This window comes from Macrotis lagotis, chromosome 6 (genome assembly GCF_037893015.1).
Source record: "Macrotis lagotis isolate mMagLag1 chromosome 6, bilby.v1.9.chrom.fasta, whole genome shotgun sequence".
Lineage (NCBI taxonomy): Eukaryota > Metazoa > Chordata > Mammalia > Peramelemorphia > Peramelidae > Macrotis > Macrotis lagotis.
In genome coordinates, this window is record NC_133663.1 from 43876053 (window position 1) to 43898225 (window position 22173).

The following is a 22173-nucleotide window of genomic DNA, read 5'->3' on the forward strand; positions in this document are numbered from 1 at the left end:
CCTTCTTTCATCTATAGCAACTTCCAGTTAACTAGCAATCTTATATTACTTATCACTATCTAGCTATTAATTATCCATCTCATTCTCTCTATCCAACAATCAAATTATTTCTCTGTCCATTTATATACTTATCCAACTGTCTCTGCATTCATCCATCAATCCATCTCTTTCTCTCTCCATCTACCCATGCAACTATCTCTCCATCTATGTATGTATGTATGTATGGATCTTATCTATCCACTCACTTATATATACAATTAACTCATCATCAATTGAGTCATCTTTCTCTCTCCATTCACCTACATAGGCACTGATCTCTTCCTCCATCTATATATGTATGTATATATCTACATCATTCACCTGTCTCTCCATTCATCCATCTATCTATCTCTTTCTCTCTCCATCCACCTATATTTGCAACAATCTCTCCAATCATTTTTGTAAATATGTGTATACCTATCCATTCATCTTTACAGGCAACTATCTGTCCCTCTATCTATATATGTATGTGTTCATCCACCTATATTTGCAACTCTCTCTCCATTCATGTATGTATCTTATCTGTTCATTCACCCACATAGACAACTATTTCTCCATTCATCCATCCATCTATTCATATTTTTTTATTTTTAGGTTTTTGCAAGGCAAATGGGGTTAAGTGGCTTGCCCAAGGCCACACAGCTAGGTAATTATTAAGTGTCTGAGATCGGATTTGAACCCAGGTACTCCTGACTCCAGGGCTGGTGCTCTATCCACTGCGCCACCTAGCTGCCCCCATCTATTCATCTTTCTCCATCCACCCTATAAATGTAATGATCTCTCCATTCATCTATGTATGTATATGATACATTCATCCACCTACATATGCAGCTATCTCTCCATCCATCCATTCATCGAGCCATTCAGTCATCTGTATCTCTTACCACTAGTTCAGCTGCCCCACCATGGAGGCTGCCCAGCCACTGTTCTGGGGAATGTGGGTGGCAGGATGAGGAGAGGAGGGGGGCATCCAGTACCTTTGGTGAGGCCTGTGGGGGTGGGAGCTGCAGTGCCAAGGGAAGAGGCGAGGGAGAAGCGCCTGGTGACATCCTTCTCTTTAGCTTCGGGATCTGGTAGGACAAGTGGAGAGACAGGGTTAGCTGACAGGGAGCGGTACATGGCAAGTGGGGGATGCTTGGGAAGAAGTTGAGGCTTGACTTGGGGATATTCCCTAAACCAATCGCTGGTCTGGTGAGGACAGTCCAGAAAATGAGACACTCATGATGATAATGACAGGAACATCAATTGACTTTTCTCTAGTGTTCTGTACACTGTTTCCTTATCCCTTATGACATCCCTTGTGACTCAGATGCTGCAGGTGTTATTTTCCCCATTTCAGCTAGTAAATATCAGAGACTGAATTTGAACCCCAGATCATCTTGATTCCAAGATCAGTCAATGTTCCTTTAGGTCCTCTTCTCTCTTTTAGACGAGTCCAGGTGCCATGTCGCGCAGGACGTCTCTCCTGGTTCCCCCATCTATAAGTATCTTCTTTCTCATACCACATTGCATCAAAGTACTTTGTACAGAATTGTATTTATCACACTTCTATTCACGCTATACACATTTTCATATGTTCTTGTTGTCTTCTCCACTGGGATGGAAATGCTGGCCCGGTGCCTCAGGCCACAAAGGAGGCACTTACTGAATAATTAGTTTGATTCTGTGGGCTGTCCACGCTTCTCGTGAGAGTTTAGGCTAGAAACGGTAGCTGGAGGCTCCTTACAAAGTACTGTATGCTTAAAAATCGAGTATCTCAGTGACCCTGGGCAAGTCACTTCACCTCTTCTAACTTCACTATCCTCATCTGTAAAACGGGGATAACAGCAGTGCCTTCCTCCCAGGCTTGCTGTGACGATCACATGAGATATAGAAATGGAAGCTGCTATTATTTCTGATGGGCAGAGGGCTACTGAGACAGAATGGCATATGTGAACAAGAAGGGGCTTTGGAACAGATCAGGGAGTTGTGGGGATTCCCAGCTTCAAGTGACATGTTGACTTCATATCTATTCCAACGTTTTTGGAGACAAAAAAAACTGCTATTAGATCTGTGATTTCACTGCTATTAGAGGGAATTTCTGGTGTGAAAACTCCCTTAAACCTAGTAAGGCTAATTGATTCTCTGCATTTAATCAGCGAGAGGGTCCTACATGTCAATGGCAGATCTTGGCTCCTGGCAAGGGGTCATGGAATGTGCTAAGTTCCTCCTGATTCTGAGTTCAGAAGCCCCTCACACTCCTTTCCTCCTCACCCTCCCTATTCCCTTTACCCTGTTTCTTAAACAGTTACTTCTTCTTCTTCTTCTTTTTTTTTTGCAAGGCAAATGGGGTTAAGTGGCTTGCCCAAGGCCACACAGCTAGGTAATTATTAAGTCTGAGACCGGATTTGAACCCAGGCACTCCTGACTCCAGGGCTGGTGCTTTATCCACTGCGGCACCTAGCCACCCCCCTCTTTACATTTCTTATAAGCTCACTTTCTGATCTTAGAACCCATTTAGCATAGGTGCAGGGTCCAGTGTCATTGACTGAGGGAAGTAGTGCTAAGTGGTCATGGTTACATTTTATAGAACAAGAGGACATTCTCTGGGTTCATTTCTTCTTTCCCTTTGTGGTCTTGTTTCTCAAGGATTAAGAAAAAGTCTCATGAGCAGAGTTCTGGTTTTTTGGGTTATTTTTAATTTTTTTTCCTTTAAAAGCAAACAAAAACAGCCCCCCCCCCCAAACAAAATTCCTACTGGAAAATAAAAGGTATTTTATCAATGAGCTATGATTCCTGTCTCACTATGAAGAGAGTGATTCAGATGATCGGGGCAAGTCTAAGGTAAAAATGAAGGATATGGGACAATGGGGACAGGGCAGAGGCTGGTCTCAAAATGGCATGCCTACAAAAGAAGGAGGAACTGAGGAAGCCTCCTCTGCAAATCAGGAACTGTACAAATGAGGTTGGCCTCATGCTTCCCTGGAAGCCAGGCTGAGTCACCTGATAGGAGACACTACTACTCTCTTTTCTTCGAATTTCAATGCCTCTGTCAAACTCAATTTATCATCTCTAGCCCTCATCTAGGGGCCGATGGAAGGAAAGCTTGTGGAAAGCCAGATGCATGTAAGCATGTAATTAATGGAAAACTTAATTCAAATCATGAACAGCATGTTCCCTTAGCATCCTCAGTTTAAGACTGGAAGGGGAGGAATTTGGACAGCCATCCTGGCCAACCAACAAAGGAACCCCTTATATAACAAACTTAACAAGTGGTCCTCTCAGCCCCTCCTCTTCTTTTCCCTGAGATTTAGGCCCAAACGGCCTCCTTGGAACTTCCACCTATGGCTGCTGGTTCAAATCTCTCCTGACAATTAATATTTGCCCAGTCTGAGGAGTCTCAGGCGACCTTAGACCCACAAAAAGGGTGCCTAGAAGTTCAAACCACTAGATCTGTCCCATAGACCTTCCCTTTTCTCCATGTTCCCAGTGGACCAGTTTGGAAGACTTGATGAATGTTTCCATTTTGGGGAAGAGTGGTGTTATGTGAGTATAGGGAGGAGAGAGAAAGAGAGAGAGAGAGAGAGAGAGAGAGAGAGAGCGAGCTGGATGATAAAAAAAATTTTACAGAACAATGGATTTCTTGTGTAGGATAGGAGGGATGGGGATGATATACTTCAGAAATGAAGATAATGTAAAATTAAAAATTCAAACAAAAATTCAGCATGTGGCATTGTGATTCTAATTCCCCATTCTGAAAGACAAGTAAATGCAAACCAGGTCAATTTGGGGAGTTGAGGTTAGAAAGCAAGGAAACTTGCTCCATTGCATAAGCTTTCTAACTCAAATTCAAGCACCTTAGAACCAGGACATTCCTTTCATCATATGGTATTCTGTTGCACTGTAATGCAAAATTTAACTTTAAGGTCTGGGGCTTACATTTCAAAAAGGAACATTAAACAAGGCCTCTGCTTTTGGAACAGAGTACAGGGTATAGTTGGCTTTTTTAAAGTAAAAACAAAAGTATTGGACACTTTCCTACTACTGAAAGTAGGGCCAAGCTCTTTTGAGAGCTGGCTGGGGACCAGGAAAGTTCCACACTTTACTTGGGTGCTTGGTTTCCTTGGCAGGGGCTTGCCCTGTTTTCACAGCAATGTTTCAGGTATTTAAAAAAGAAAGGTAGGAAGGGAGAAAACAGAGAGGGAAGAAAGGAGGGAAAAGATACTAAAAGATGAAAAGAAAGGGAGGGAAGGAAAGAAAGAAAATAAAAAAATGAAAAGAGAGGGAAGGGTGAGAAAGAATAGACTAGTAGAAAGAAAAATGGCCATTGCCTTGGGTGTCAGAAAACAGAATTTGTAATTTGAATCTTGGTTCTGCCACTTTATAAATAGCTCGTTTGTTTTTTTTTTTGTTTTTTTTTTTGAGCCTCACAACAAGCCTGGGAGGCATGTGCCATTATCGCTGTTTTATAGATGAGGAAACTAAGACAAACAGTGGTGAAGTGACTTGCCTAGAGTCAGCATCTGAGGCCAGATTTGAACTTGGTCTTTCTGACTCCAGATCTAACCCTCCAGACCAGTCTACCTCACAGCTTCATAGGATTGGAGACCTTGACAGTGTTCCATTTTGGAAATGAGAAACCTGAGGCCAACAGGGTATAGTACTTTCCAATTATCATATAGGTAGACAGAAGCAGAGCTGAGACTCTGTGAAACTTGATCTTCTGTTTTCTAAAATGTGGTCATTGGATTAGTTGACTTTCCTTTTTCCTCCCTTCCTTCGTTCTTTCCCCTAAGTAGCTAGCAGAAATAGGATTTGAACCCAGGTCTCTTCACCTCTGTATCCTGTGGTCTTTCCATTGCACAATACTGCCTTCTCTCTCTCTCTTCCCAGCAACTTCCCCTCTTGAGCTTCTGGACACCCTTGTCCACACTCCCTTCTGGTACTTTCTATCTCTTTTCCTCTTTCCTTTTTCTTCTTTTCCATTCCCATGACTGGGTTCTCTACTACTCTCACTAGAGAAGTGATGGTGAAGAGCGATCAGCATTGGGAGTATACTGCCTCTGAAGGGTGTGGGCCAAGCTTCCCCATTTATGTGTGTTGTCTCACTTTCCAAATATCTCATGAAGGATAAAGTCTTAGAAAAAGAGGTCACTGTCTGGTCTGCTTCTTCCTCCCTTCTTTGTAATATTGTGTTTCTTAAGACTTTAGAAAAAATTTCATAAACTTTTTTTTTTTTGCTTAGAAGCAAACAAAAATAGGTCCCCCTCCCCAAAACAAACTTCATACTGAAAAACAAAAGGCATTCTGACATATTAGTTATGATTCTTGTATGAACAAGATGATCCAGAGGATCCCAAGGGAGAAAAGTCCCAGATAAAAATGAAGCATATGGGACAATGGACATAAAGTAGAGAGAAGCATGGCATCTTGCCAAGAGAACTGAGGAAGTCATTTCTCCTCAAAGTTAGGTGAGGGCAGTACAGGTTAGGGTAATCTGAATTCTCCCCAATAATCTATTTGGAGCAGCGGTGGGTAAAGGCCAGGATGATAGCATTCTGACCCTGTACTACCCCCAATATCAGCTCTACCCTTTCTGTCCCAGGAGGTTGATGGGAGTTGATTGGTACAACCAGGACTCTGGAATGAACTGAATTTGGATAAAAATTGAGATCTTCTTCCCAAAAGTGAAGGATTGGATCATGAGTTGGGAAGTAGGGATATGGGGGAAGGAATTGCTGAAATAATAGAAATATTTTGTCCGATCATTTCCTATTTTGAATGGTTGTTGTCGTTCAGTCAAGTCCTGACCCCATTGGGGTTTTCTTAGCAAAGATACTATAGTAGTATGCCATTTCCTTCTCCAGTTCATTTTACAGATGAGGATACTGAAACAAATAGGGTTAAATGATTTGCCCAGGGTCACACAGCTAGCAAGTGTCTGAAGTCATTTTTGGACTAAGGTCTTCCCAACCCAAGGTCCAGCATTCTATCCACTGCACCACCTAGCTGCCCCCCCCACTCATATTGAGCTTGCAGCTTTAAAATCTTCTGATTGCTTTTTTTCTTCTCAATAACAGTTATCTATGGAGGTTTCTCCATCTTGTGCTGGTGAAATTGACTTTCCTGGATTTCCCCTTTTTGAGCCCAATGCTCTAGAATCATGATTCCATCAATCGGTGGGTTTTGAATACACTCACCGTTTGAACCTGTCAAATTCTTTTGATGGTCAGATAGGAAAGTGTAGCTATGGACTTTAGAGAAGCCTGGAGAGACTCGCATAAACTGATGCTGAGTGAAGTTGAGCAGAATCAGGAAAACATTGTACACATGAAGAACAACATTGTGAGATGATTAACCATGATGGACATATTCCTCTAAGCAACTCCATGATCAAGGACAATTCTGAGAGACCCTGTAATGGACAATACCCTCCACATCCAGAGAAAAACTAAAGAACCTGAATGCAGAGCGTAACTATGCTCATTTTCTAAAACTTATCTCTCTCTCTCTCGTGTTCCCCCCCCAGTTCTAATTCATTTTTTCACATGACTAATATGGAAATGTGTTAAACATGATTGCACATGTATAACCTGTATTAGATTTTTTATGGAAGGAAGAGAAATGAAGCCAGTAGAATGTGGAACTCAAAAGCTTGCAAAAAGATGAATGTTGAAAACAACCTTTGCATGAAATTGTAAAGAAATTAAAAGATCTTTTAAAAAAAAGTATGGCTGTACAATTTTACCTTTCTAATGACAGGGGGCAGCTGGCTGGGGTCTGACATGTGTGATACTATAGAAAAGATGCTGTAGTTGAGGACTTATCTGCCTGTGTGAGCTGGGGCAAACTGAAACACCTCTCTGGGCTCTGTTCTCACCCATCCAACATGCTAGCTCACCCTTTGAGCATGTCATCTGTCTTACTCAAGTCATTGATAAAAACATTACAAATTGAAGGACTATCTTGGATTACTCCTTGGGTCCAGCCCACCTCCCTTCATCATTTCCATGAGCACAGCATATGACTTGTATTTACAAATCTTTCAGGCTTACAAAGTACTTTCCCCCACAATCTTGTGAGATAGGCAAGGTAAATATGATCATGCCCAGATCTCTTGACTCTGAGTGGACCCAATCCTGTCCACATACCATATGCTGCCCTTTTCAAGGGCTGAGAGTTAGGTAGAAGAATGGAGCAGAGGAGACAGAATGGAGTCTGAGCAGTGGGAGACAAGGTGGCAGCTGATGAAGTGCCGCGAGCGGTTCTTTTACCTTTGGGTGGAGCACGGCGGTTGGAAAGGCCTTGCAATGTGAATCGCTTTCTAGCAAGAGCTGAGCGCTCTAGGGGAAGGTTGGCAGAAGCATCAGCTAGGAGAGAGAGGCAGAGGGGAAAGAAATAAGGCAGGAAAGCGCAAATCGGGGAGCTTGGGAGGATGGGGGCATCAGTGGGAGAGCCAATAAAGCCAACAGGGGAACAGGCACACGTGCACAAACCATCTCCAGTTCAGATGAAATTAAAACTACTGAGGCACTGATCAACAGACACATGCAGGAGTCTGGGAAACTAGTCTAGTTACCTGTTGACCAGAAAAGGAAAGAGAATGGGAAGAGGAGAAGGGGAAAGATGAAGGGAGAGAAAAGGGAAGAGGGAAGAGGAGAAATGGGAATAACAGAATAGGGTTCTTTGCTTTTTTGTTATAAATTTCCTCACTCTTAGAGGCACTGAAAGCTCCTAGGCAGGTTAAAATGATCATTAACTGATATTTATATTATATTTTTGGATTTTCAAAGCATTTTATGCAAACAGTATCTCCTTCGGTTCCAACTCTGGGATTGGTTGTATTTTTATCCCATTTGACATAAGTGAAAACTGAGGCTCCAAGAGATTATCTGATTTGTTCATAGTAAATGTTAGGGGTGGGGCTTGAACCTATGCCACCTTGACTTCAAGTCTGGAATGTTAGTCACCACATTCAATACTGATGATCTTATCAATATAAAAAACAAATCATTTTGAATGTAGGGGGGATTCTTAGGCAAATTACCATGCCTATTACGTCTTACCTAAGAACAAGTAAAGACAATGAAAGAATCTAACTCATTCTCTAACTGCCTCTAACCCCTGGCAGCAGGCATGGGAGGCCAAAACAGAAGGTACCACCATTCCAACCTTATACATCTGAGCGGCTGTTCAGGGTGTAGCAGCAAGGAAATAAGGGAACTTGAGCCAGCAGTGACTTATCCACATGAAATCATTTATTTAGGAAGCAAATTAACCTTTTTCTTAAAGTATCAATCTAAAAGGACTCTTTGGAGACCAAACATCCCAAGTATTGTTCAGACACTTCAGTTGTGTCTGACACTCTGTGACCCCACTTTCTTCTCTGGCTATCATCTTACAGATTAGGAAACTGAAACAAACAGGGTTAAAGTGACTTTTGCTGGGGTCCATAGCTAGTAAGTGTCTCAGGCAAGAGTTGAATGACTTTGCTGACTCCAAGTTCAGCACATAGAGTCCTGGTGATGGATGGGAAAGACCAATTTCACTAAAGTCAAGAGAACGCCATTGGGAAGTTTCTCATAAAATGATGTTTTTTGGTCTTAGCAAGCCTTGAAAATCACCTACCAAGTGACTGAGGGCAATCAGTCTTAGGGGAGGTTATGAAACCATGAGGTTGAAAATCACAGATCCCTAAAACATTGAAGTTGTTCCAGTGAAAGCAGTCAAACTGGTTTCCCGGGTTAGCCAGACAAATTGGTGGATTTTGTGCCAAAACAGGACATAAATCAACAAAACCCAAGCTGATAATGAGTCTTGACAGTCCTGGCAGGCTGTGGGGTTAAGAAAACTATTGGGGGGGGGCAGCTAGGTGGCACAATGGATAGAATACTGGCCCTGGACTCAGGAAGACCTGAGTTCAAATCTGACAGCAGACACTAGATGTGTGGCCTTGGGCAAGTTACATAACCCCAATGCCTTGCAAAAAAGAAAAAGAAAAAAGAAACAGAAGACTATGTCCCTCAGGGTGCCAAAACATTGGTGTTCTCTGGAATCCACGGCTCCCTCACTTCCCAGCATTGTACCCCTCCCAACCCCAATGCTGAGTATCACTCATCATTCTTTCCTGGCAGATAGTCTTTAATTCATTTCACCACCATCAGTTCTCTAACTACTGGGTAAAGGCCATTTTCAGCACCATGGTTATCAATGGGGTAAACTTTTATAAGATCAGATTCATATTCTGAACACAACCAAAATTTTCCTCAGTTTCCTGAAGATAACTGGAGTGAAAGGAAAAGATAAAAGGACAAGAGCTTGGGAAGTTGGGTGTAGAAGAAAGACTGCTTTTAAATCTTGAAGAGGACTGAAGTCTATTCTGGGGGGAACTTTGTATAGAGACTGGAATCTCTAGGTCAGGGTCTGTTAACCTTGTTTGCATCAGGTATCTCATTGAGCAATCAATTTGGTGAAAGTTATGGTATTCATATATTTCCTTTATTAGACTAATGTTTTTAAGTGCATAAACCAAAAATGCATAGCTTTAAAAAGGAAATACATCATCTTAAGGAAAGAAATATATTAAGATAAACTCAGTATATATTTTAAAAAAAAAATCCCTAAAGCAAACCTGCCAAGATGAAACATCTTAGGTTAAGGACCCCTGCTTTAGACCATTTGAAAAGATCAGCATCCACTGTCTCTCTGGCTCTGTTTCTTCATCTGTAACATAAAGGGGATGGGTGAAAGAACCTCTGGGATCCCTTCCAAATCTTGATGAGTGACCACAAACTCAGAAGTCCCAAAATTCAACCCCTTCATTTTCCAGATGAAGAAACTGAGACCCAGGGAATTAAAGAGACATGGTTATTATGATATTGTCTGGGAGTAAATTAAGGGAAGAAAACATTCATAGCACAAATCCCCTATTTGAAATAGGTCCTAAATTGTGTGGGGAGGATGGGTATATAAAAGATTCATAAGTAACTTTCCACCATTTAGAATACGCTTTTATTCACCCCCTACCCCAACCAATGTATACACGAAAGCTCTCACAGTGGATGAAACAATCTCTGCTCTCCAGAAATTTCCCCTCTAATGAGGGAGACATCTCCTGAGGTCACAGGAGAAGATGCAGGAGGGAACTGAGTGCAAGGAGACCCGGGTAGCTGCAGGTTTAAGAGGAGAGTTGGAGAGGGGTACATGCCAGCAACAAGGGACTGCCCAGGCAAGGGTCTGGAGATGGGAGAGCTGTGTGGGGGAGAGTGGGAGGATGTGAAAGCGGAATTGTGGCTGGAGCCATGCAGCAAAGGCCTTGAAATGGCAAATCAATTAGTCAATCAGCATTTATTCTACCCTAGGCACTATTCTAGGCACAATTGGAAGAGTTTGTATTGACTCTGGATGCCTCAGGAGGGGCTGGTCCTCTCACCTCTTCCCCCCACCCACCATTCTCCTGGAATGATCACCAAAGCAATACTACTCTTTTGACTGTGGAGGGCAAGATATTTTCCTGCTCTCAGTGTTCCCTTGACTCCAAGGCCCATTGCACTCCTGATGAGGTGGACACCCTCAGACAGAGGCTGGATTAGGGTTTTTCTTTCTATCTTCAGAGTCTGATACAATGTCTGGCACAAAGCAAGTGCTTAATAAGAGCCTGGTACACAGCAGGTGTTTAATAAAACATCTGGCACACCTGGTAGAGAAGAGGTGCTTAATAAGTTTCTGGGACACAATAGGTATCTAATAAGCACCTGGCATGGAGTAATCTACAGAAAGGATGGCATGATGGGCCCATCCCAGACTTGTCTGTCTCTGCCCACATTTCAGCTCTAGGAGGCTGAGAGGACTCATGCAGTGGCCCAACTTCCAGAGGCTGAGCATCCCAGAACTTGTCTGGACACATCTCAAGAAGCTTCTGATGGATCTGCCCCAGAGAGACTGTCTGTTTTGAACCCAAGTCAAGTCAGCAAACATTCCCTCCAGACCTTTGTCTCCCATGCCCTCCTCTGTTCTGGAGGCCAATGTCCTGTTCTTGATCACATTCTGACTTGAAACAACCAGCTCCACCTTAATTCCAAGTCTCTGGATCCTCTCAGTTCACCCTGATTCTTATCTTGATTTCATCTTAATTTTTCAATGAAAAAATTTATAAATATGCTCAGAGACTCAATTTACCCTGAAAACAATCTTGAAGGATGGGTTTAGAGTCTCTGAGCTTTAACTTCCCCTCTGTAAAATAAGGTGGTTTTCTTCGATGACCTCTGAAGTCCCTTACAGCTAACTTCTCTGTGATTCAGTTTCCCCATCTGTAACATGAAAGGGTTAAGACTAGATGTGTCAGAACTCTGTTCTAAATCTGGACCTGTGATCTTATATATCATTTTAATTTCACTCTAAAAAAAAAAGACCTCAGCAAGAACCCACAGAGGAGGGAGTAGAAAGGGTTGGGAGGAATATCAACTGGGCTGGTCGTGTGATTGAAAGACTTGAGCAAGCTGAACATGCGGGGGTGGGGTGAGGGGAAGAAGGGGCAGCACTTGGCTTCTGCTACGGCCCCTGAGAAGTCCGAAGGGCTGACCTTCCAGCAGTTGCAATGGAAGTCAGAAAGGATATTGGATGCCCACTCACACAAGATGAAATGGACTTTCCAGTGTCCTTCCAGGGTCAGTGAAGAGAGTCCCATGTTTGGAGGCTCAGCAAAGCCTCCATGTGACCCTGGGCAATTTGCTGCACATCCCTTAGTCTCAGTTTCCTCCTCTGTTAAATGAGAAGCCTAGACTAGATGATCTCTAAGGGATTTTTCATTTTTGTCTTCAGAACTATTTTATGAATGCCACAGAGAAGAACTATTCATAATTTACAGATTGGGAAACTGAGACATAAAGAAGTTATAAGATTGTATTTATCTAGGTCTAGACCTGAGAGGCACATCAAAGCACAACCTTTTATTTTACATATGGGGATACTGAGGCACAAAGAGGGTAAGTGACCTCACATGAGATAATACAGAAAGCTTTATCAACCTTAAAGTCCTATGTAAATACTACCATTATCATCATTAACAATTACTGCTGTTATTACGATTGCACAAGGTTACAAGGAAATAACAGAGCCAAGATTCGAACCCAGATCCTTTGACTCCAAATACAATGCCTATCCCATTGTACCGAGTCAGTTGTGACAGGGCTCTATGATTACATTCATTTAGAGTTGACCTGTTCAGTGGAAGCAATGACAGATTTGGTGTGAGAGAGCCTGGGCTCAAATCCAATTCTGACTCTTTGGTGTGATCTGCCAATCCTGGCTGACCTCGAGCAAGTCTCTGGACTTCTGTTCTCACCTCTGTAAAAGGAGGTGACTGCACAAGATGACCTAGGTTATCATTAAATCTGGAATACTAGAGACCAGTCACTTCATTTTACACGTGGGGAAACTGAGGCCCAGAGTAGAGGGTAACTTACTCAAGGTCAAAAAGGAATAAAGACCAAGATCCCAATACAGGACGACTCCCCTTATTTCTCTTTTGAACCACTCCAGCTTCTAGAGCCTGAGAAGAGGGAACTCGACAAATCCTGAGTACAGGTGGGGCTAGAATACAGCTTCCTTCCCCAAAGGACTCAGACATGGTGAAAGTATTAGATAATTTTCTTAAACAATTATTATTGACTCTCCAAGAACAAAAAGTATATACAACACAATTTTAAGTTTAATCTGCATCATTAATATTTTCTAGACCGGGCTGTCCCAAAATTCGGCCCACAGAGTGATTTTATGCAGCTTTAGTAGATGCTTCAGTAAAGGAAGCCAAGTTACAGCAGAGCGCTCACTAAAATGGCAAATCAAAACAGTCTATTGTTTCAATAAAAACCTAAATGTAAGATTGGACAGTCCTGTTCTAGACAATTGACAAAACAATAAATGAAGCCCTCATTTGTGGCGTTTCTCAATTAAATTTAACAATCCATTTAAGCCGAGCCGGCGAGAGCTGTCTCCACACATCCCTGTCTCAGTTGTACTTTTCGACCTTCCCTTGACGGAAGGTTGTTTCTTTTCAACATGAGTCAGTTTGAGACCTAGTATCACCGTCACTTCAACTTAAACAACCAGGGCAACTATGTTGCCCATAGATGGCAACAAAACCCATGATGACTTTTCCATCTTTTCCCCCCATCCATTTGAATGATGCACCTAGAACTTAGTAAGGTCAGGGGTCTGCCACACTGGTGCTGTTCACCAATGGGGACTTGGGAGTAGGCATCCTTGCCCACCAGGTCCCTCCCCTGTGGGTCCCTTACCTCGCTTTTGCCTGGTACTGTTGGGACTGGGGTTTTGGTTCCTGCTGGTAGAAGTTTCTAGAGCCGATGACTCAGGCTTGTTTTCATAAATACTTGATTTTCTACTGAACCTTCAGAGAAAGAAAATAGAAGTCAATAGGAATGACCCATGTACATGTGCCCTTGGATCTTTAGGTCACATTCACAGAAGAACTCCATCTAAAAAACAGGTTATTCAATTCAGTTCAAGTCACTTCACAGGATTGCTGTAAAGAAGAGACCTGAGAGGCCATTTGAGTCAAGCTCCTTCGTTTTACAGATGGGGAAACTGAAGTACAGAGTGGTTAAGTGGTTTGCCTAATGTTATAAAGCTAGGAAGTATCAGATCCAGGATTCAAATCTAGACTCTCCTGAATTCAGATTAAGCCCATTTTTCATAGTCCTACATTATCACAATTCAGTCAGGCAAGGAATTTATTACCCATTTAGGAAGTACCCAACATAGAAAGTACAAAGACCAAAAAAAAAAATAAATGAATAGTTCTTTGAGAGAAATTACAACAGTATATACAGATAAAGCAATGATAATTGCAGTCCAATGCACTTTATGAAATCATGTGTTAGAAAAATAACTGCAGGAATAACCGGACTGGGTGGTGGTGGATCATTGGAAGTGTTACTACAATACAACTGTCCTAAGTCTGAAAGAAGCATATCCTTACATCTCTTTATCTCTGGTGCCTCCTACAAATGGGGCCATCTGAAAGGGCTTGGAGAGAAGGGGCTGAGAACCTTACAAATTGTGAAGTCTGATATCTTGCAATTTCATCAAGATGACTGAGGGCCTCAATGGATATGGGGATCTTCTCATCATGTCCCCTTCCCTAAATACACACGCAAAGTAAATAAAGGCAAACTATTAGCAAAGGGGAGAATTAGGAAGAGACATCTTGTAGGAGCAGGTGCTTGACCTGACCGTAGACGGATAGGCAGTACTGGCTATGTGGGAGGGACAGGACCCAGGCAGAGTTGGGACTATCAATTTTTGTACTTGGGGTAAGTAAGTATTGAGAAGTGTTGGCTTAAGAGAAGTGGAGAGATCATGAAAAGTGCACCAGGAAGTTCCTAAGCTACTTAAGGGGGAGCAAGGATACCCTAAGATGAGGTCACTGCTACCACCACTGTGAGGACAGCCCAGGCAAGGGAAAAGGAGCACTCTGGAATGTTTCTGTCTTTATCACCTCTAAGCATTTCCACCTTTGGGAAAAACTCCTGTCACCCAACCCTAGTTGCAACTCTGCCTGCAGGAAGGGTTATATTCTAAAGTCACTGAAGCCCCATGATAATTAAGGCCTGATGTGAAGGGAAATGCCAATTTGTAGCAGAACTGAAGTGTCAATAAATAAACCATTTACAGTGCGTAATGGAGGAAAAAGAAGGGGGGGGGGTAAGATAGTCAAAGACACCGAAATAGTTGACATGCCTGGGACACATTGGCTCAATGACAGCCCCGGGGCAATTTTTCTGTTCTTGGGTTCCCCGTGTTCTATAGTCCACAGGGCTGAACCAAAGCTAGCCCCGGCATGGCTGTCTGTGGTTGATTTCTGTTCCCCTTTAGATATTGGGCACCCCTGGTGGTCTACTCCTTGACTTCTGGACAAGACACCTTCACCAGTGGGGAACCCTTGCCTTTTTTTGATGAATAAGATGGATGGGGTAACATGACAGCTACTCAGATGGTGTCTTTAACAGGAAGGCAAGAGATACCCATTAAGGAAGTGGGGGAAAAAAACCAAAGACCAAAACCATGGTGTGTCCAAAAAATGGGGAAATTCAAAGCACCTCAAATTTTAGATGATTTTACTTTAAAAAACAAAAGAGAGGGGGCGGTATCTAGCTCTGATATCAGTCAGTAAGAAGGAAGTTAGGACATTTTAAATTTAGTTTAATTAGCTCTTGTTTCCTCATACGAACTGGAAGGCACCCACTCCTTACTTCTGCCCTGTAGAATTCCTCCTATCCTTTTGGACATCTCAAGTGTCCCCCCTCACAGGAGGTGATCCCTGCCCCCTCCACCTCCAACAGCTAGGCCCTACTCTCCCAGGTTTTGTGGTTGCTGTAGTGATTTTGTATGCACATATTTTTATACATGTCTTCCCTTAAGCTTCTTGAGAATAAGGGCTGTTTTTGTTTTTTATTTGTTGTCTTTGTTTAGCACGATGCTCATTGATTGATTGAACTTTGATCTTTCTATGTGGTCTTTATTTTCATCTCTCATGCAGACCAGGGTCTCAGCAAGGTCTCAAGTATCCTGGGGGGGGGGGGGCATCTTTACTGATTCCAGATTCACTTTTCCATCCTTTTTAAAGTTGCTTGTAGGGGTAGAATCACTCCAGAACTCAACATCTCTGAGGCTGTGGTGGAGGAAAGTTTGGGTAAGTGGGAAAAATGCTGATGCTGAAGTTGGGAAACCAAGGTTACAGACCATCAGTGGACCTCAGAGTTGAAGAAAGTTCAGAGATCATCGAGCTGAATTTGAAGAAGGATCCACTCCCTTGGGAGGAGGACACCCTTCTGCCCCTTGAAATGTCCTACTTCAGATCTATCCATCCCTTCCCTTTGGAATTCCTGCTCCATAATGAACAAACCAGTTGCAGGAAGTTGAGAGTTTGAAACCTCTGATCCTAAGCTTTTTCCTTTTTTTATAGCTTCCATCTTCCTGCACTGAGATCTGGCCCCATCTTAAGGACACCATTTCTTCCAACCTCCCCTCTAAGCCTGGTTAAACTCCCCCTGACTCATTGACTCCTTAGTAGTGTCTATTCTGTTTAGGTACACAATACCTTAATGGATCACTCAACCCAGATTAGGGTGACCCTTGTCTGTGGATGTCCTACACACTCTCCTTCCTTCCTCAACAAGTTCAGTGAGTACTGGCTTTTTAAAGTTCTTCACAACCAATCACCTTCTTTCCTTCTGGTCTTCTTTACCTCCCTCCATGAACCCCAAGATTCAGCTACATTGTCTCCTTGATGTACTTCATTGGCTCTCTCCAATATTATGCACTGGTCAACAACTGGATAGAGAAGCCATAGGACTTGAGAACTCGGACTTCTCGTTTTCCCTTGAACTCAAGTTTCTCATTCCAGAGATGAAGAGTCTGACTTGTTCTAAGTCACATGGCTAATTAACAGAGCTCAAAATAGAGCCCAGGTAACCCGGACCAACATTTCAGTGTTCTTTCCATTGTATTGGACTCTTTTAAAAAAAATTATTCTCTTAATGATGTTAATAAAACACTAAGTAAAATGAGTATTTCTATATACAGAATAAGATGGAAAAATAAGATTGGACACAAAACAAATTTCTATTATGTCGAGATCGCTTTTTTTTAAATGTTTGGGAAATTCAACACAATTTTCAAAGTTGTTCATATTATATTTCTTTCTGTACTTCCTTCTATTATCAACTGTGAATTTAAAAGAAGTTTCAATGCTTCTTTTTTCCTTCCTTCCTTCTTCTTTCCTTCTTTCCTTCCTTCCTAATCCTAGCTGCCTTCTCCCTTTTATCCCCAGTGGGGAGGGGGAAACTCATAACAAATATACAGAGGCACAAAAATTCAAATTTCCACATTAGCTATATCAGAAAAGGAGTTGTACATCATGAACTCATCCCATCTTGGTAAGGTAATGGGTAGCATACTTCATTACTAGTCCACTTTTTAGGGTGTGGGCACAGAGGTCTAAACAAAGAAGAATGGCAAGACCTCAACTCACAAGAACAAGTTTTTCACATTCCTTGGATTAAAAAGTAGAAGGGGACATATTTCTCCTGTCAAGACAGACCTAAACCTGATGGCTGTTGATTTCCAAGTCACAAAAGCAGTGACCTTTCCTCTCTCACTCCTCCAGATAAAATTCAACCAATATTCTGTCTGATGGATAAACAACTTAAATTCCCTAGGTCTCTCTTTCCTCATCTGTAAAATGGAGGAGGGTTTTGGGTTGGACTGGATACAACTCAACACTGATCCTAATACTAGGAGCAGAGCTCAATTGAAATGAGAAGCACCTGCTTCCTTGCCTGGCTCTGCCAATTCCCACAGTCTCCCTTTCATTTTCTTGATTTTTTTGGCACTGAAATATATGGAAATTGGATAGGAAGGGTTGATGATTAAATTTTCAATAAACCAGCCTTGCCCAGAGTCCAAACAGGAGTCTGTAGTAAGTAGAGTTTATGGTGATTCTCATGATAATTCCTTCACCTTTGCTTCCTTAGTTTTTTCACTCTCCTTCACAAAGTTCATTTTATGGATGAGGAAAGGATTTGACAGAATTTCTGAGTTGGAAGAGGTCTACAGATATAACCTCAAGTCCACTGACTAGATCCTGGATGAGAGGTCTAATTTGAAGTCCTCCAATGAAAGGAGAACCCACCTCCTTCCAAGGTAGCCAGTTCCAAACTTTCCCCTGCACCTACAGCTAAGTGGATATAGAGTGCCGGGCCTGGAGTCAGGAAGACCTGAGTTCAAATCTTATTTCAGATACTATGACCCTGGACAAGTCCCTTAACCTTGTTTGCCTCAGTTTTCCCATTTGTAAAATGAGCTAGAGAAGGAAATGGAAAAGAACTCCAGTTTCTCTGCTAATAAGAAGAAAACCTCAATATGGGATTAGGGGAGACAGACACGACTGAACAAAAAAAATCTAAAACTGTCTCTCTGTGCCTTTTTGTTTCTGGTTCTTCCCTCTGGAGTCCCAAAGAATGAATTTAATACCTGCACCACATGAGAATCCTTCACATACTTGGCCATGGTTCGCATGCTTCTCCTACTCCTCACCCCAAGGCTCCTCATCCTCAGATTAATATTCCCCATCTTCAAGTTTTTGATTTATCTCTGCTTTGGCACTGTGAGATAGGTAGCAGGCTGGCTACTATCACCCCATCCATAAGGGAGTCCATCAGGACCTGACCGCTCAGCCATCTCAGGCCATATCTTAAGTTGGTAACTCACAGCACCCTAGCCAGGTGGTTTGGCAATCCCTGTGATGGCATCCCTAAGAGCCCTAAGGGAAGTGTGATTCCTGGTTGCTGAGAGACCTTAGACAGAGAAGAACCTGTCCCCAGATTAAACAGTGGGGTCTAGGAAATGGAAGCCTCCCTTTTTATTGATTCTAGGACAAGGATTAGAACATAGAAGGCATCGAGCTGCTGAGGGCAAGCTGAGGTCTCAGGAAGAAGAATCATGACTGGGCTAGGGTTTCTGCTCTTTTCCCTAGGGACAATGGGGGGAGTCAAGTTCTCTTTGTCCTGCTTCATCTCTGTTCCTCGTGGGTCAAGGAGCACTCTGTGGCTCTTCTGCCAACAACTCTTGCTTGCCACTCTCTTTTCTGAAATCATCTATTTATTTTTAGGTTTATTATTAAGGATTCTATTTTCACTGCACAGGAGGTATTATTTTGGATACATTTGCATGTTTGTACCCACTCAGGAACTTCCCCTTGGAAACCCATGTGCTTGATATGTCTTCTCTTCTATAGCTCATTACTGAAATAAAATTTCCCCTCCCCTCCTTTTATAGTTCTTATTAACATAAAATGATCATTCAAGCATCTTGACTCTCCCTTGAGTCTTGGCAGTTAGGTGAGGCAGTGGATAGCACTAAGCTTGAGATCAGAAGACGCAAGAGCAAATTTGACCTCTGATACTTACTGTGTGATCCTAGGCATTTAACTTCTGTCTACCTCAGTTTCCTGATGATAATACCACCTATCTCACAGACTTGTAAGAAGGGTCAAGTGAGATGATTTCTGGGAAGTCTTTTGTAAACCTTAAAATGCTATGTGAATGGTTATCATCATTGAATGGGGCTCAGTTATTCTGGATGCTTTACTGCCTAATGTTAAGAGTCTCAAGAGTCTCAAGAGACCTGATCTATAAATATATGTAGGTGTGGAAGGTTCCTGCACAGATAGTAGAGGGTGTAGACTTATTAAATATAATGCACACCCTCTCACTTCCAGCTTTTCTAACAGCAATTACTCTGGTCTTATCAGAGTTTTTTCCCAACTTGTCCCTTCCCTTCCAAAAATGTGGTTCCTATGGGTACCATTATGCAAGTAGGTTGACCAAGGCACACAGTGGGCATCTCTCCCCACCTCTGTCTCATGAATTCTCCCAAGATGCCTCTCACACACCATCTTCTACATCACTGGCATCAAATGGATCCCTGTGTACTTCATACTGACTTTTTCTTGTTCAGTCTTTTTTCAGTTGTGTCTGACTCTCCATGACCCCAGTTGGGGTTCTCTTCATATAGATCCTGGAATGGTTTATCACTTCCTTCTCTAGCTCATTTTACAGATTAGAAAATTGAGGCTAACAGGATCACACAGCTAAAATTGTCTCAGAGAAGATGAGTCTTCCTGAATTGAGCCTGGCAGCACCTAGTTGCCTCCAATGTAGAAAATCACAAATTAACATTATCTATGTTATATTATATTTAAAAAAAGATTTTGGGGAGCCAAGATGGCGACATGAAGGGATTGAGTCTTAGGAGCTCTCTGATAAAACTCACAAGCTAAGGACTCTAACTAAACTTTTGAGAGACAGAACCTACAAAGGGACCCAGTGAGGCAGTTCTCCTATTCAAGGTAACCTGGAAAAAAGCAGAAAGACTCCCTGGGGTTGGGTCGGAGGGGTGGCCCACCGGAGGGCTGGCCCCCCAGAGCGAAAGAACTTCAGCCTCCCTGAGGCATCCCCAGGGCACTGGGAGCCGTGGCTTACAGCAGCAGGGGAGTATCCTGAGCCGCACCCCGGGGAGCACCAGGCACAAAGTGGGGAAACAGCAGGGGACCTCTGCCAGAGTGAGCATGTGGAGCCCAACCCTCAGGCTGGTCTTTCCCCAGCCCTGATGCAGGAAACAGAAGCAGGCAGAGCCTAAGCAGGAGCCTCCAGGGCATGAGCCCATTGAGCTGAGGGAGGGGAGTGAAGAGAGACTGCAGAGCTCTGTCCTCTGCCTCTGGAACAGGACTCTGGGGCTCTGAACACATTCAGATCCTGATAGCAGTCTAGGCCCCCCCCACCTCAGCCCTGTGGCAGAGGGGGGTTGCATATGGTCATTCACAGACCAGGAGGGAGGACAGAGCCTCACACACTGAGACCCTTGTGGAAGTGCCCCAAAAGCTCAGGAAGCACCCCAAAACCAGGCCCAGGCTGGGAAAATGAGCAAGCAGAGAAATGAAAGGAAGACTATTGAAAAATATTTTGCAAATGAGCCCAAGAAGGATCAAAATACTCAGTCTGAAAATGAGGAAGCACAAGCTCCTGTATCTAAAGACTCCAAGAAAAACAGAAATTGGGCTTAGGCTATGACAGAGCTCAAAAAAAGACTTTGAAAATCAAATGAGGGAGTTGGAAGAAAAACTGGGAAAAGAAAGGAGAGAGATGCAGGAAAAAACATGAAAATGAAGTCAGCAGCTTAGTCAAGGAAATCCAAAAAAATGCTGAAGAAAATAGCATGCTAAAAACCAGCTTAGGTCAAATGGATAAAACAGTTCAAAAAGTTACTGAGGAGAAGAATGCTTTAAAAAGCAAAATTGGTCAGATGGAAAAAGAGATAAGAAAACTCTCTGAGGAGAACAAATCCTTCAGACAAAGAATAGAATTCAGGGAGATGGATGAATTTACCAGAAATCAGGAATCAATACTTCAAAACCCAAAAAATGAAAAATTAGAAGAAAATGTGAAACATCTCATTGAAAAGACAGCTGATATGGAAAACAGACTTAGGAAAGATAATTTAAGAATTATTGGAATACCTGAAAGTCATGATCAGGAAAAGAGCCTTGACATCATTTTCAAAGAATTACTACAGGAAAATTGCCCTGATATTCTAGAAGCAGAGGGCAAAACAGAAATGGAGAGAATCCACCGATCCCCCCTGAGAAAGAGATCCCAAAAACAACCCCTAGGAATATTATAGCCAAGTTCCAGAACTCCCAAGTCAAAGAGAAAATATTACAAGCAGCCAGAAGGACACAGTTCAAATATTGTGGAGCTGCAGTCAGGATCACACAGGACTTAGCAGCAGCTACACTGGAAGCTCGTAGGGCTTGGAATACAATATACCAGAAGGCAAAAGAGCTTAGAATGCAGCCAAGAATGAACTACCCAGCAAGGCTGAATGTCCTTTTCCAGGGAAAAATATGGACTTTCAATGAACCAGGGCAATTTCAAATGTCCCTGTTGGAATGGCCAGAGTTGAACAGAAGGTTTGATCTTCAGATACAGGACTCAGGTGAAGCATGAGATTGGAGGAGAGGGGGGGAAATATAAGGGACTTAATGAGGATGAACTGCATGTATAGAAAAATGATACTGATAATATTCATATGAACCTTCTCAGTTAATAAGAGCAGGTAGAGGGAGCTTTTATAGTTGAAGCACAGGAGAAAGATGAATTCGAAGATAAAATATGGTGTAAAAATGAAGTCAATAGGAAAAAAAGGGAAATGGAATGGGAGAAAGAAAAAGGAGAGGGGGAATAGTCCAAGATATTTCACATAATAAGATTTTTTTTTATTACAATGAGCTATTGCAATAATATGGAACGGGGGAGGCAAGGGGAAATGAGGGAAACTTTGCTCTCATCAGAGATGGCTAGGAGAGGAAACAGCATATATACTCAATGGGGTATAGACATCTGGAGAAAGAAAGAATGGGGAGCAGGGGGAAGGGGTGGGGATGTGAATAAAGGAGGAGAGGATGGACCATGGGGGAAGACTGGTCAGATATAACACATTTTCTTTTTTACTTCTTGCAAAGGGCTGGGATTGGAAGGCCTGCCCAGGACCATAGGGCCAAGTGGATTCTGGGCC

At 42.6% G+C, this 22173-nt stretch overlaps 1 protein-coding gene across 8 annotated transcripts in view; it reads right to left on the reverse strand.

Moving 5' to 3' along the window:
• Positions 1 to 22173, reverse strand: part of MCF2L2 (MCF.2 cell line derived transforming sequence-like 2) — a 377565-nt gene that overhangs the window by 19751 nt on the left and 335641 nt on the right. For 7 of the 8 annotated variants that reach the window (XM_074191036.1, XM_074191033.1, XM_074191034.1 and 4 more), the window contains 3 exons: positions 13317 to 13426; positions 7293 to 7388; positions 1017 to 1109 (listed from right to left, as the gene is read on the reverse strand). In XM_074191036.1, the coding sequence (XP_074047137.1) occupies positions 1017 to 1109; positions 7293 to 7388; positions 13317 to 13426 (299 nt within the window). The remainder of the gene's footprint in view (positions 1 to 1016; positions 1110 to 7292; positions 7389 to 13316; positions 13427 to 22173) is intronic. The other variant, XM_074191035.1, reaches the window with a different exon arrangement.